The 16751-nt window shown below is 45.0% G+C and overlaps 1 protein-coding gene across 24 annotated transcripts in view; it reads right to left on the bottom strand.

The window, feature by feature from the left end:
- Positions 1-1281: 1281 nt before the first annotated feature.
- CLASP1 (cytoplasmic linker associated protein 1) overlaps positions 1282-16751 on the bottom strand; it is a 255693-nt gene continuing 240223 nt past the window's right edge. For all 24 annotated transcript variants that reach the window (XM_070507429.1, XM_070507431.1, XM_070507435.1 and 21 more), the window contains 3 exons: positions 16266-16472; positions 14726-14842; positions 1282-4434 (listed from right to left, as the gene is read on the bottom strand). In XM_070507429.1, the coding sequence (XP_070363530.1) occupies positions 4348-4434; positions 14726-14842; positions 16266-16472 (411 nt within the window). In that variant the 3' untranslated portion in view covers positions 1282-4347. The remainder of the gene's footprint in view (positions 4435-14725; positions 14843-16265; positions 16473-16751) is intronic.

Here is a 16751-nt window from a genome sequence, read left to right as displayed (position 1 = left end):
CAGGTCCCTCAACTAGACGTTAAACACGACAGCACGCCCCTTATCCGCATCTCAGGACTGCAAAAACCAGCAAGATGGGACAGATGAGAATTCTTCCAAATCTAAGGCCTCCCCAACGATAATGCTGCCTGTCCAACCCCAGTAACGATCCAAGAGCATCGAGAACAGTGGTCTTCAAGCCAAGTTTTCATCTTGGAGCTTCAGGCGGTCTTGGAACCGGCTATGACTGAGTGCAGAACTGTGTGAGTAGACACGTGCACTCTTCTGGAGAGAACCATTCAGATGCCCCAAAGCCACGCTGACTGCAGTGTGCCTCTCTACCCTTCACCCCAACAAGCATGGCCTGTGACCCTCTTAAAGATGGCAAGGACTTCCTGGCAGCCCTGAGGTAAGGAAGGGTAATGGTGCCAGGGCGTGGAGACCCAAATACTGCAGGCTGCACTGCACGCTGTGCCTGACCACAGCCTGTGCCCCTGGGGGCTTTCCACATTTGCTAATGAATAATAGACTTGCAGGGCGTGCGGGCGTGTGGGGCTGACTCCCCCTCCTGTGTATTTCCCACTCCACAGCAGGAGGCAGGGCCCGGCCGGCGGCTTCACCCGCACCGCCTGGGTGAGCCTCACAGCACCTCCCGGAAGAAGCTCTCATTCCAATTTCTAAGTGGAAAGACAGGGGCAGGAAGCCACGTGACTTGCCCAAGAGGCAAAGGGGGGAATCTGGGATGTGAACCCAGGTATTTGTGATCCGTATCACTCCAGGCCACATGTCACACAGGGTTAGGAGGCGGTGGGCCACAGGGGAAAGGGGGCTCATCACCATGGAACACAATGGAAAACTCAAAAAAAATTTTTCTTAATAAAGACTCCAAAGAAATGGATTGGTGCCCCTGGTGTCGTGCGCTGTTCCTCCTAAGACCATGCTCCTGCCGGCTGTCGGACAGCCCCTTCCGAGCCCTTCCCTGAGGGCCAAGCGAAGACCTGCCTGCCCCCAGTCTCAGAATGCCTGGAAGCTAACACTCTCGCTGCCCAGACGAGGGGACAGGGCCCTTGGTCATGCAGCCCACCACGCATCTGCACGGCCGACCGTTCCACTCCACCCAGCATGGCAGCCCTGCCTGGGCACCCAGGTCGGCAGGGACACCGCCCTAGGGTCTGACCCGCTGACGTCACAAGGAGAAAGAGCTCCCCGATGCAGTTCTAATGTGGTTACATTCTGATGTCAGGAGATGGGATAAGCTACCTACAGGACACGGTGACAAAAAACACTGCTCCAACGCAGGAATCTGAATTAAGTTTCATTTATTCTAGGGCAAACTCAAAGGGGTTTTTTTGTTGTTGTTTTCTTTTTTAGCAAATCCTAGCACATTATTAACAAAAAAAAATCTGTACATTTGCCATGATACACTTGAAGGTGAAACAAATAAGATATAAATACAGATATGGATGTAACATGAAAAAGCCCAAAAACAAAAAACAAAAACCCAACCTGGGGGTGTGGGGGACCATGCGTGTGAACACAGTGCCAACAAAACTATCTTGGTGGCTGATCCTTTTCAGAGCATTTCTTTTTTCATTTCCAAACATTATTGTTAGCAAAGTCCTGGTGGGATTCTACAAAGTTCTTATTTGCTGTTTTTTAATGTGTAATATTATGCTTGATAAATAAAGGGTGGCAGGGAAAGAAAAAGATTGATGAGACAAACTCGGCTGCATTACCTGCTCGGGGTATCAACAAGCTAGTGAGGAGCCCCAGAAAGGCAGCCCCGCGGCCGTCTCGGCCCGGTCCAGCGAAGCACACTTGGTGCCCTTGAAGAAGGCCACCTGCCGCCCCCTCGGCCTTGGCCTGCGGGCGCACCGGGGCCTGAGAGGGATGGCAGCAGCTTGAAGGGAAGCGAGAGCCAGGCAATCCGGCCCCAGCGGGGCGTGGGGGGTGTTGGGGCCCTGTACAGTCAGGTAAACGGGGGAGGCAAACCCAGTTTGGGGGGCTTTGCTCTTCTGTGTTCTGTTGTTTCGTCTGAACAGGAGCCCTGCAGGGAGGTGGCGGCAAGGCAAGGCAGCTGCAGCTGTCAGGACTCGGAGAGGGCGGCGGTGGCACAGCCCTCCCTGTGAGGTGGCGGCGGCATGCGAGTCTCCTCGGTGGTGGGAGCAGTTCTGATTGAGGCCAAGAGACCCGGGAGCGATTGTATTCTAAGTCGGGAGATTGAGGGTGGGCAAGTGACATTCAAGGCTAGCCCTTCGTGAGTACTATGAGGACAGCTGGCAATGTTCAAGATTCTTCCCAACTACAGGCGGGGGCCAGGGCGCCCTGGGCGTCAAAGAGTTACAGGAGAAAGGTCTCTCTGAATGCAGCAAGCATAAAAGAACTCCTGAATAACCTAGCCAGAACGCACGTTTCCACCACAGAAGCGCCATCGAGACTTTCTGGCTCACTTGTAGAGAGTAAAAAAGAAATCCTGTTAGTCAAATATTAACAAACGGTATTTATCAATGAAAGTAAGGCCTGGTTCTGCTATGTTTTGAGCCAAAAATAAGTCAATAATATTCAACCACTTAAAATGCGCTCTTGAAGTTCCCTCAACAGCAGCAGTGGGGTACTTCCTACGTGTGCAAGACGCCCCCCTCCACACACGCGCACACACACACACACACACACACACACACACACACCCTCGCAGTGAAGGCACTCTGGCTTCACTGGTCCTGGACCTTCATTTTCAGTGCCCATTTCCAAATAAAGTATCTAAAACAAATTCAGAATGAAAATGAGTTATGTCTGCTACAGTGCCTTTCCCAGCTTCCAGCATCAACGCTGGAGGTCAGAGAAGGGGGCCGTGTGGAGAGCAGCGGTGAGAACCTGTCCCTGCTCTTCAGGCCGGGGCAGCGACTCACATCCAACAGCAAACACCTCAGTAAAAATTAACATGAGAATAGGCGTTTTCCTTACGGAAAAGTCAGTTCAATGGAGAGGATCTAAAATAGAGTAACAAGAGACAATACAAGTCTTCGTGATTGCATTAGAAGTTTCCACTCGGCTCTAAGAATTTTACTCAAAACTTACTTAACCAGACTCCAAATCTAGTTACTTTTATTACAGCAATCAGACCCCCAAGACATTTTTTTAAAAAGGTAGTTTCTTCGATAATTTCTCATTGAAGAAAAGGAAGCAGACTCTAAAACTGTTTCAAATCCTGTTTTTCTGCAATTTGCCACTCATCATAATTATTTTTTCCGTAAACAATGACTTTTTCAATAGATAGATGATTGAGAAGGTACTTCAGTCCATAAAACTAAAAAACAAAAAGATTCTGACACTTGGTCTCTCTAGACTTTTCGTTGATCTTAATCTCAAATTAAAGTCATAACTGAGAGGGGAGCGTTGCCCTTTACCAGACTGACTGAGAACATTTTAGAACTGAGCAGCTCAGGCACAGGTCAGGGGAGAGGAAAAAGACAGTGCTAACCGGGTGTCAGGAGGCCCAGGGTCCTGGGAGAAGTCCAGGTTTCCCCAAGATCTTAGCAGTAGAACAAACGCTCCTCCTCCACTGTCTACACTTCACGAAACGGCTTTTTAGGCGGCCATTAACTGATGCCATAACTTTACCTTGACTGCATTTAAACTGTAAGAACTCTCTCGAGTGGCAGCCTGGGGGTGGGGACAGCGTCAGTGGAGCTGCTCAGAGGTGCAGGAGCCTGTCCTGGGGGGATTATGGAGGATGCCCTCCTACACTAAAGGTGAGGGCAGTCAGCCTCCAGTCTAGGCAAAATGTCACGTTTTTGTTAAAAGACCATCTTCAGGCTTTTCTCCATTTCTTGCAAAGACTTGATTTACATTCTTAGTAGGTCTCAAAACACAACTTAAACACAAACGACCCTTCCACGGTGTCAACTGTGAAAGGGGTAGTGCTCTGCCTCATACAGGCCACGTCCAGAGGAAAGTAAACTAAGATGAAAGAGAAACACAAATTAACACTCCCTCCTCAAATCTGTTGTTAACTGAAAAGAAAATGCTATTTTCTACCAAGTATTGGCTAGAGAGCTCTGATTTTAAAATCTGCACCCACACACATGGTTGTATGATCTCAGCAGGCTGTATAAGACATGTTTAAGTATCGCTCTTTTCTGATTCCTGTTGTTTCTTAAGAAGATGCAATGCTGGCCTTGTTTCCTTTACATTCAATACCAGTAAGATTCTACACAAAAGCTGGAAGGGACCAAAATACTGATTGTAATAAATATTTGCGGGCCTCCTTGTACTGACTGGGCAGCCGATGAGGGGGAGGTGGGAAAGGTCTCAGAGAGGCACCACCGATTGCTTCTAGGGCTACACGAAGAGACTGTGGCGTCGCCATTAGCTGTGTGTGGACACGTCGGAGGAGGAGCTGCTGTTGCTGTTCGTGGTTTGGGCCCTCTTTATATATAAGTTTAGTAGCTTCATCTGCAAACAGAAGGTACAAATAAATTAGCAAGAGGAAAAGCAATCAAAAAGTAGAAAACAGGAAAACAACCCCAGGTGACAATAAGAAAAGAGCACGTCCTTTAGTTGAGAAATTCATCACACAAACATTTACTGAGGGCCTACTACTCATCCAACACTTCTGCTGGGTGCCAGGGCCACGGAGGGAGGAGATCAGAGTCTAGAGGGAAAGAAGCGCCATGGGTTACTACAAAAAGGATGAAACCTGTTCTCACTAGGTGGGCCAAGGGCTCCCTGAAAAAGGCGTATCATGGGCAGATCCACAAATTTCTGGGGCGACTGCACCCAACAGCTCCATCCAAGCTAGTGGGAAGAGCAGGGTGAGAGCCCACGCTGCACTGGGATAAAGCAGCTAAGCCAAGGTTAGAGGTCAAATTCTCTAACTTTCACAACTTTGCTCAAGCTGTTCCTTCCGCCTAGCACGCCTTCTCTCCCCACCCCAACTTCTGCCTGCTGAAACCCACCGCAGCACTGTGGCACCTGAGACCTAGCTCCATGAAGCCCTCCCCCACCTGCTCATCTGGATGCCCTCACTTGTTCCTCTGAGCTCCTGGGGAACTCCCACCCCACAGTGCACGCAGCATACGCTGCCTCAAGCTATAGTTAGCAGTGGACTTGCTCGCTCCTTCCGGGGAGATCAGACCTCCCTGGGGCCAGATACTGCATCACTAAATATCTCACCTCAGATGGGCATAGTGCTTTACAGTGAACGGCTTTCATAGCTGAGATCTCACTACTTTTTAACTTAAGCCCGTTTGTACCCTCAAAATATGTAAAACAGCAATTAAGGTAATATATTATGTTGATAATTTGCCTGATCATATTAAGAATAAAAAGAAAGAGGTATTTGTAGAAGCAAAATGCCCAAAGCAATCTATTTAACACAGAACTTGTAAGATTAAGGGAATATGAAATATTTAGTGTCCACAGCTCTTGACCTGCCTTGCTCTGAACAGACAGTGGGGCTGAGACAACTGTAAGCCAACCAAGGGGAGGAGAGGCTGGTCTCCAGGGGGACCCATGAAGAGAAGCTGAGGGTGGTGTGTGTGGTGCACGAGGAAGTAGGGCCCTCTGATGACCAGTGGGAACAGCAACAGTGTAGAGCTCCTAAGAGAGGCACTGTCCCCAGACAGCCTGCCCTGCAAAGGTGCTGTCATGCACGTGTCGAGCCTGCCTACACAGCCGCGGGTGTTTCCATAGCACAGTCCGCAGGGAGCAGTCCACCGCAGGGCTCTGCACACCAGCGCCTGGAGCTGTCTCACTCTTCTCGCTGCAGAGCAGCGTGTCACATTCATTTACAACTCATGTCGCAGTTTGCCATTCCCCACCTTTTAAAATCTTAAACCTTTTAATATATAGTCAGTGCAGCGATCAAAGTGCCATCATTTTCCACAAGGACTTTCATGCTCTGGGGCTCTTTGTGACGCGTCCAGGGCCAACTAGGTTCAAGGGAAATCCTGGCCCATGAGACAAAGCACTGGCCTGAGGCTCAACAGATCTGGCAGAATGCTAGAACCAACTCTACCACTAAAAGGTTGTGTGACCTCAGGCAAAACATTTTCTGAGCCTCGGCTTCCCCACCTGCAAAATGAAGAGGACTGAGAACGCTTCCACGTGCCCTCTGTGGCTCCTTGTGCAGAAACTGTGTCCTCTGAACACACCTCTCCAATTTCTACCAGAGTTGTTCACGCTTCTCCTTCCTGCAGTTTGCTCTGTCTTCTCTCGCTATGCAGCGCCCCTCCATCCTGCCAAGCCCAGCTCAGTTTAGTCCCACTTCCTCAAGAAGTCTCTCCCTTTCCTCCTGCTCCAGTGGGCCCATGGCCCAGCAATCAGCACCTGTCCCACTGTGTCAGTTGCGTGCTGGTCGCTCCTGGGCTACTGTACAAGTTTCCTCATGTGTCAGTCCTATCCCCCAGCTGTAGTTTATGCTCCTCAGGGCAGGACAAGGTTTTGCTTTTCCTACATGTCTTAGCATACTGTAATGAAGACAGCAGGCTCCTAACACAAACTTGTTGAATCAAAGAGTCTTTAAAGACGGAAAAAATGATCCAGAAGATAGTTACATTTCTATGAAAGGCTGGTTAAAAATGAGTTGCTAAACACTATTATGTCTATTTGCAACTGAAAACCACAAAAAAGTCCCCTTAGTCAAGTCTAGAATCTAATTACAAGTACAAGGAGAAGATAGTGACAACAGCATTCACGATGTGTACATGTTCCACAGTTTACCAGGAGCTTTTACACTGACTGTCACATTTGAGCCTCACCAAAGTCCTCTGAGGCGGGCAGAGCAGGTTCTCCTATTTTACAAACGGAACAGCTGGGGTTCAGAGCTTGCTCACTAAGCTGGTATACATTCAAGTTAAAGTGTTATAACTTTAGGATGTCAGATGTAATCCTCACAGCAACCACAAAGAAAACAGCTGAAGAATATACACAACAGGAAATGAGAATGGAATGAAAACATTTCAGTACAAAAAGCAAACAAACACAAAAGACAGCAATGCAGAAAACAAAGGACAAAAAAAGCTTGTAAGGCATACAGAAAACAAACACCAAAGTGACAGAAGTCTCTCTTTATCAGTTGTTACTTTAAACGTAAGTGGGTTAAAGTCTCCAATCAAGACAGAGATGATCAGAATGGGTAAAAAAAGAGAAAGAGGATTCAACCACAGTAGCTGCCCCTTATCTGTGGGGTGCTCATTCTAAGACCCCCGCTGGACGTCTGAAACTGTGGGCAGGACCAAACCCTATATACACTATGTTTTTTGCTATACATACATCCTTTGATAAAGTTTAATGTATAAATTAGGTGCAGTAAGAGATTAACAATAGTCAATAATAAAATAGAACAATTACGACAATATACTGTAATACAAGTTATGTGAATGTGGTCTCTCTCTTGAAATCTCTTATTGTACTGCACTCCCCCTTCTTGTGATGATGTGAGACGACACAATGCCTACATGATGAGATGAAGTGCAGTGAAGACACAGGCACTGTGATGCAGCGTAAGGCTACTGTCGACCTTCTGACAACACATCAGGAGGATCATCTGCTTCCAGACCACGGCTGACCGTGGGTAACTGAAACCACAGATAAGGGAGGACTACTGTATATGCTGTCTACAAGAGACTCACTTTAGATACAAGACACAAATGGGTTGAAAGCGAAAGATGGAAAAAGACATCCCACGTAAATAGTAACCAACAGTACTGGGGTGGCTATACGAATATCAAACAAAACAGACTTTAAATCAAGAAAGGTTACAAGAGACAGAGAAGGACATCATATATCAATAAAAGATCAATATGGCAAGAAGATATAACAATTATAAACATTTACACATCTAATAACGTCATCAAAACACATGAAGCAAAAATTGACAGAATTAAAGGGAGGAACAGTTTTACAACAATAGCTGGAGACTTCAATACCTCACTCTAAATAAAACAGACAGAACCAAAAAAAATCAGTAAGGCAACAGAGGCCATGAACAACATAATAAACCAACTAGATCTAACAGACACATACAGAACACTCTACCCAAGTGCACATGGAACATTCTCCAGGATAGATTATAGGACAGGCTACAAATTAAGTCTCAAAAGATTTAAAAAGACAGACAGCATACAAAGTTTATCTTCTCTGACCACAACTAGATGAAGTTAGCAATCAGTAACAAAGAAAACTGAAAAATTCACAAATTTGTGGAAACTGAACACCACATTCCTAAGCAACTGTGTCAAAGAAGAAATCACAAGAGAAGTCAGAAAATATCTGTAGACAAGTGGAAATGAAAACACAACATACCAAAACTTATGGAGTGCAGCAAAAGCCGTGCAAAGAGGAAAACTTACAGCTGTAAATGCTTATATTAAAAAAGAAGAAAGATCCCATATCAATAACCTAACTTTACATCTTAAGGAACTATAAAAAGGAGGATAAACTAAACCCAAAGCTAGTAGAAGGAAGGAATAATAAAGCTTAGAGCACAGATAAATGAAATAGAAAAACATTAGAGAAAAATCAATGAAGCCAAAAGCTGGTTCTTTGGAAAGGGCAACAAAATTGACAAACTTTTAGCTAAACTAAGGAAAATCCCCTCAAATTATAAAATCAGAAACAAATGTGGGAACATTATTACTGATTCTACAGAAATCAAAAGATTATAAAAGAATACTATGAGGGCCACCCCTGGTGGCCTGTGGTTATGTTTGGCACACTCTGCTTCAGCAGCCCAGGTTCGGTTCCCAGGCATGGACCTACACCACTCATCTATCAGTGACCATACTGTGATGGCGTCTCACACATAAAATAGAGGAAGACTGGCAACAGAAGTTAGCTCAGGGCAAATATTCCTCAGCAAACAAACAACACTCCCAAAAGCCAAAAAAAAAACCCCAAAAAGAATACTATGAATAATTGTACACCAACACATTAGATAACCTAGATGAAACAAATTTCTAGAAAAACAGAAACTACCAAGACTGAATTGTGAATAAAGAGAAAATCTGAACTGATCTATAACTAGTAGAGAGATTGACTCACTAATCAAAAATCTCCTGACAAAGAAAAGCCCCAGACCAGCCAGCTTCACTGGCGAATTCCACCAACCTGATTCTGCTCAAACTTTCCAAGAAAACTGAAGACGAAGGAACACTTCCAAACTCATGCTATGAGGTCAGCATTGTCCTGATACCAATGCCAAGGACATTATAAGAAAAGAAAACTACGCATCAATATCCTGTATGAACACTGATGTAAAATCCTCAAAAGACTAGCAAACCAAATTCAACAGCATATAAAAAGATTATAGGGGCTGGCCAGGTGGTGTACTGGTTGAGTTCATGTGCTCCGCTTTGGCGGCGTGGGCTTTGCAGGTTCAGATCCCAGGCATGGACCTAGTACCACTTGTCAAGCCATGCTGTGGTGGCATCCCACATAAAATAAAGGAAGACTGGCACAGATGTTAGCTCAGTGACAATCTTCCTCAAACAAAAAGAGGAAGATTGGCAACAGATGTTAGCTGAGGGCCAATCTTCCTCACACACAAAAAAAGATTATATCTCGGGGCTGGCTCCGTGGCCGAGTGGTTAAATTCACACGCTCTGCTGCGGTGGCCCAGGGTTCGGATCCCAGGCGCGGACATGGCACCGCTTGTCAGGCTACGTTGAGGCGGCGTCCCACATCCCACAACTAGAAGGACCTGCAACTAAGATATACAACTATGTACCGGGGTGGGGGGAGGTTTGGGAAATAAAGCAGAAAAAAAAAAAAAAAAGGTTGGCAACAGTTGTTAGCCCAGTTGCCAATCCTTAAAAAAAAATAAAAATAAAAAAAAAAAAGGAAGATTGGCAACAGTTGTTAGCCTAGGTGCCAATCTTTAAAAAAAAAAAAAAAAAAAAAAGATTCTATCTCATGACCTATTAGAATTTATTCCTGAAATCCAAGGATGGTTCAACACATGAAAGTCAATCAATATAATACACCACATTGACAGAATGAAGGGAAAAAAACACACAATCATCTCAGTTGATGCAGAAAAAGTATTTGACGAAATCCAACACCCTTTCATAATAAAAATACTCAATATAAACCAGGAGTAGAAGGAAACTACCTTAATATATCAAAAGCTATATATGAAAAGCCAATAGCAAACATTATACTCAATGGTGAAAGACTGAAAGCTTTTCTTCTAAGGTTAGGAACAAGGCAAGAATATCTGCTTTCACCATTTCTGTTCAATATAATTCAAGAAGTTCCAGCCAGAGCAATTAGGCAAGAAAAAGAAATAAATGGCATCCACATTGGAAAGGAAGAAATAAAATTATCTTTGTAGATGATACAATCTTTTGTGTAGAAAATCCCAAAAAGGCCACGAAACACTGTTAAAACTAATAAGTGAATTCAGCAAAGTAGCAGGATACAAAATCAATAAGCAAAAATCACTTGCATTTCTATACACTAACAATAGACAATCTGGAAAGGAAATTAAGAAAACAATTCCATTTATAATAGCTTCAAAAAGAATAGAAGACTTAGGAATTAACTTAACCAAGGAAGTGAAAGACTTGTACAATGATAACTACAAAATGTTGCCGAAAGAAATAAGAGACACAGATAAAGAAAAGACATCCCATGTTCATGGATTGAAGACCCAACATTGTTACGATGTCAATACAGGCAACCCTCAGAGAGATTGCAGGTTCAGTTCTAGACCTCTGCAACAAAGTGAATATTGCAACAAAGCGAGCCATGCAAATTTTTTGGTTTCTCAGTGCATATAAAAGTTAAGTTTACACTATATTGTAGTCTATTAAGTGTGCAATAGTATTATCTCCAAAGAACATGTACATAACTTGATTAAAAAATATTTTATTGCTAAAAAATGCTAACCATCATCTGAGCTTTCAGTGAGTCATAATCTTTCTGCTGGTGAAGGGTCTTATAAAAAACAATATCAGTGAAGCGCAATAAAGTGAAGTATGCCTGTACTATTCAAAGCAATCTACAGATTCAATGAAATTCCTATCAAAACCCCAGTGAGGTTCTTTGCAGAAAAAGAAAAATAAATCCTAAATTCATATGGAATCTCAATAGACCCCAAATGTCAAAGGTTCTTGAAAAAGCAGAAAGCTGGAGGAACTTGCTTCTGACTTCGAAATTTACTACCAAGCTGTAGTAATCAAAACAGTGTGATGCTAGCATAAAGACAGGCGTACAGGCCAATGGAATAGAACAGAGAGCCTAGAGATAAACCCTCACATATATGGTCAAATGATTTTTGACAACAGTGCCAAGATCATTCAATGAAAAGAGGAGTCTTTTCAACAAATGGTGCTGGGAAAACTGAATATTCACATGCAAAAGAATGAGGTTGGACCCCTACCTAACACCATACACAAAAATTAACTAAAAATGGATCAGAGACCTGCATGTTAAGAGCTAATATTATAAAACTTCTAGAAGAAAACATAGGGCAAAAACTTCACAACACTGGATTTGGGATGATTTCTTGCATATAACACCAAAAGCACAGGCAACAACAATAGCAACACACAAACTAGACTTCATGAAAATTTTTAAAATCTGTGCGTCAAAGACAAGGGATTAATATTCAGAATATATAGAGTACTTCTAAAACTCAACAACAGCAGCAAAACAAACCCAATTCAAAAATGGGCAAAGGACTTGAATAGTTATTTCTCTAAAGAAGACATACAAATGGCCAATAGCATATGAAAAGATGCCTGGCATCACCAATCATTACAGAAATGTAAATCAAAACTACAATGAGACACCAGCTCACACCAGCTGTTAGGATGGCTACTATCAAAAAAAGAGAAAATAATAAGTGTTGACAGGGATGTGGAGCAAGCGGAACCCTCGTGCACTGTTGGTGGCAATGTAAAGTGGTACACCTGCTGTGGGAAACATTTCAGCTATCATACGATCCAGCAATTCCCTGGATATACCCAAAAGTAATGAAAGTAAGGTCTCAAAGAGATATCTGTACACCCATGTTCCTAGCAGCATTATTCACCAAAAGGTGAAAACTACCCAAGCGTCCATTATCAAGAAATGGAAAAGCAAAATGTTGTATGTATATACAATGGAATATTGTCCAGACTTAAACACGAAGGAAATTCTGACACATGCTACAACATGGATAAACCTATGGGACACTACACTAAGTGAAATAAGCCAGTCTAAAATGACAAATATTGTGTAATTCCACTTTTTATGAGGTACCTGAATAGTCAAAGTCTTATAGGAAGAAAGTAGAATGGTGGTTGCCAGGGCGCGGAGGGATGAGGCGGAAGGGAAATAAGTATTTAATGGGTACAGGATTTCAGTTTTCCAAGATGAAAAGAGTTCTGGACTTGGGTAGTGGTGATGGTTGCATGACAATATGAATGCACTTAATGCCAGTGAATTGTACATTTAAAAATGGTTAAGATGGCAAATTCTGTGTTGTGTGTATTTTGCTACAAAAACATATTTTTTGAGGAAAAGAAAAGAAAGCTTGCTCAAGGTCATACAGCTATCAGTGGGGGACAGAGACTAGAAGGCAGGTTGTCTGACCCCAAAGCTAGTGTTGCTGCCACAGCACTGGCGCCCCTGTCAAAATGCACCACACAGGTTCCTTCCCTGAGCTGGCAGCAGGCCTTTCTCTACAGAAGCTGCTATCATTTACTCACCTCATTTAAGCAGTGGAAGAGCATTCTGAAAGGCCTGGTTACACAGAGACACAGAAGCCAGGGCTTGACTCTCTTTGTTTCTAGTCTAGGAAACTGAGGCAGACTTAGCACCACGTTCTGTCGGCTACTCATCTTTTTTTTGGTGGGGTGGTGGGGGATTGTTTTAGGAGATGTATACATGTGTCTACAAAGTTCATATTAACACACCAGTTACCACATGTAAAAATTGTAATGGCTGGATGAATTGGGCTACGAAAGCAGAAAAGTCTAAGGCCAGCCTCCCTAAGCCCTCTGAGCTGACTAAGTTGTAACTGGGGGAGGGGGAAGTACTGGCTCCTGGTCAGGGCATGGGCTCTAGATGCAAGGCTACCACTGAGAGGGGCAGCAGGTCGCTGCAGAACAGGGATAAAACACACCTGTACTTCCTCAGTTCCTTATTAGAGGGGTCAAATGAGATGACGGGACAGTTCCTTACTCAGGAAAGTTAGAAAGTGCCAGACAAAACTGAGATCTAATATTATTTTTGGATGAACTTTGCCTTTATGAATCTAATTCCCTTTGTGCATACTGTCTTCTAGGTCCTCATTGCTGCCAGGAACCACCTACAAATCCCTGAAGGAGGCTGGGAGAGGGAGGACGGTTCCTGGCCTAGCACGCTGTTTGTGACTCTTGGCTCAGTATTTTTCAGATCATGGTTAGGGAAGGGATCAATAAGAACCCTTTGTAGGAAGAGAGAAGGAAAGGAGAAACTGGAAACCGGAACCAGGTGAAGTAGCCCCCAAATCACTGATCCACACCTGCCTCACTCACAACTGCCAACCTTGCTGCTTATTTCTGTCTGCAAGAAGAGGACAGTGTCACCCTCTTTCCAGACCAGTGGTTCTCAATCAGGGGTGATTTTGCCATCTGGCCATGTGTGGAGGCTCTCATGACGGTCACACTGAGGGGTGGGGTGTGCTATGGAATCTACAGGTGGCAGTCAGGGATGCTGGGAAACTTCCTACAATGTACATGACAGCCCGCCACAACAAGTGGCCCGGAGTCAATAGTGCTGAGGGTATGAGCCCTGCTCTGGTCAAAGGCAGGCAGAGGCAGCTTCGCCCAGAACTAGGGGAAAGCAAGGCTGTCTGTGATGCACACCAGGTGTGTCAAAGGAACAGCTCTATTTGAAAAGAAATGGGGCCTCACTTGCTGATTCCTTCTCTCGTAAGGAGCAAAGTCAGGCCCTTCCAGCCTCATGCTTTTTTACGCTTTAAACCTGCCAGGGCGTTTGTGAACTCGATGTTGATGTGCTTTCCCCATAGGCAATCCCTGGAGTAGGCTCCTGGCCCAGCCAGCCTCCCAGCCTCGCCTCTCAGGGGTTGGGGCTTTCTCCCTGCTCTCATCTGGCAGATTAATCAGATTTGAGTTTATTTGTAAACCAATAAGCCCTTCAGCCACTCTGCTTTTCAATGAGCCAACAGTCCTTCTGTTCCATTTTCTGCCCCTGATTCTAGAATACTCTTACAGGAACACGAGAGGCAGCACAGTGAGTAAAAGCCTGGCTTCCAGAGCAAGAGCACTGTGCCCGTGGCAGGTTAAATGGAGGATAACCATCCTTACCCCACAGGCCTGTTGTCCTGAATACACGAGTCACCACATGCAAAGTGTAGAGAACAGTGTCTGGGACACAAGGCGAGACCCAGCCATCACTATTGTTGACGGCCATGAGGGAATTGGTCCTGACTCAGCTTTGTTAGCTAGGAGGTCAATTTCCTTAGTGTTTCTGTGAGGTTTCTAACAAAGTCATCTTACTTTTGGGAATAAACTGGAAGCTCAAAGCTATTATCATTTCAAAAACGGGTTACAATAGAGTATGCTATATCATCTTGGCATCACCTTACAACAACTTCACTATGTAGTTGGTCATTTTTATCTACAGAAAAATTCTTTTGAAGAAATAAGGCCCAGCTAAAACACATATGATGAGAAAAACCTGTCTGGAGTTGAGAGCTACAGACAAGCAGACTTATGACAAGTTGGCAGAGCCCAAGTAACACTATACATACCTTGCTCCCTGTGAGCTGTGCAAGGTGAGGTTTCAGCTCTTCTCCGATTACGGAATAAATCGCCACTAAGCAAAACACGCTGGCCTTACGCACACTACTTTCGGTGTTGTCATAACCCTAGAGTGAGAAGGGGGACACAAAAAGGAAATGAGATCAAAGATGTGCTTCACAGTCACTATTTCATCCACATTTCCGCAAACGCCCTCATAGTTCAACCTTGGACTTGTCAGTAACAACCAATACCCCCTAGCTCTGCAACGGAACCCAGACAGGGTTCACCCCAGGGAGGTCAAAGCTTAGTCCCTGGGTGCGGAAGCGGACTGCTGGTGAGGTCCAGAGGGCGCTGCTTTGTAATGAGCTGCCACAGCAGTGTCACCCAAAAAACGCTGTCAGAGAGAATGAGAAAAGAAATGAAGGGCAGAAAAGAACTTGCTTCTTCCATATTTCTCCCAATGATAAGGCAAATTTCACATGTGAAAATGCCTTTAAAGTAACGAGAACTACCTCACTTGCTCTTGTGGGCAAACTCCTCTACTGTCCAAAGACTACTGGGGACCGTCTAGTCCCACAGCCTGACACGTGCATTCCTCCACAGCTGGACCCCAATCTACCTGCCAGCCTCATCCTTGTCCCATACCCAATGCAACTACCTGCTGTTCTTCAAACAGCCCTGAGGATTTTTCAGCCTTTGTGTCTTTCCCTCTGTCTGGAATAATCCAGTCCTCAGCGCTATGTATTTAAATTCCCAAGCCAAGAGCCCAACAAGCAGCAGCATTTATTAAATGTGAAGCTGCTTTCTCTCTACCCTTCCCCATGAAATCGCTCTCTCTCTCTAGGGCCCAACTCTAAATCACTTCCTCTGTGATCCCTCTCTTACCACTACCCCAACCTGGAAATCACCTCTCCACCTCCGACGTGAGAAATCTTCACCTGCTCCTCTCTACAGTAGCTCAGCAGACGGCGCCACTATCTATACTTGTCTGCATGGCTGTACTGTGTCCAACTGCAGGTTGAAAATCCCTGAGGTAGTGCCACCACAGTGGGAAACATCCTTTATATTCCAAAGTCTGGCTAACTCAATGCCTCATGCTTAGAAGGATTTTAATAAATATTTGTTGGATATGTAAAAACAAGGACCATTACTTGATTTTGCACTCCATGGCCCACCTTGCCCAGGGCTAGGGCCCACAGATTTGCAAGAACGGTTTGTTTAAGGAATGAACAACAACAAAAATGATCAAAATATGTTTATAGTAAACAGAAAGTTCATTCCGGGAGCCGCAATTCTAGGCTGCCAGGAAAATCTTCCTGCTACACTCAGGGGAGGGTGGACGAGAGACAAGAGAGAAGCTGTGAGGCGTCCAAGTCACACAACTTCACAGGTTTGAAAACACAGTTCAACACCTGGCCCTTCCTACCTGCCCCTCAAGTGAATGAGGAGAGCAAAGTCCCCACACCACTTGGAGTTGAGCAGCCACTGTTCCTGGCCTCACAGCCCCACGCAGACAGGCACTGGGCCATGCCATCATGAAGGGCCTACCTGCAGCAAGCCCGGTATGATGTCAGCAAGGAGCTGCAGCAAGGACTCCTTGGCAATCCTCTCGACGACTTTGGTCTGCATCTTGATGGCGGCGAGGTTGATGGGGTAGTCGGCTGTCTGGATGATGGGGCAGAGCACTTTGATGCATTGCTCCGGGTGGATGGAACTGGCCAGCGTGGACGCAGCCTCCTCGGCAGCTCTCACCACCTGAAACATGGGTTCCCCCAAATGAGTGAGCTCCACATGCCACAACAGGAGAAAAGACCAAATAATATTTCAGAGGCCAAGTGACAAAGGCTTCACTCACTGCTAGATGGCAGCTATCACTTCCTGCCACTAATTTTGATAAGGAAAGTAAAGCTGAGAGAAGTGGCCTCCAGTGTGGTCTCCCCCTGCAGCAGCAGCAGCCCTGAGAACTGGGCAGAAATGCAGCTTCTTGGATCTGCTGAACTAGAGACTGTGCGGGTGCAGCCCAGCAAGCTGTTT

The sequence above is a fragment of the Equus asinus genome, chromosome 4, assembly GCF_041296235.1.
Source record: "Equus asinus isolate D_3611 breed Donkey chromosome 4, EquAss-T2T_v2, whole genome shotgun sequence".
In the NCBI taxonomy this organism is placed as follows: Eukaryota; Metazoa; Chordata; class Mammalia; order Perissodactyla; family Equidae; genus Equus; species Equus asinus.
Note: the sequence above shows the minus strand (reverse complement) of the source record. Positions and strands in the feature narration are given on the sequence as shown.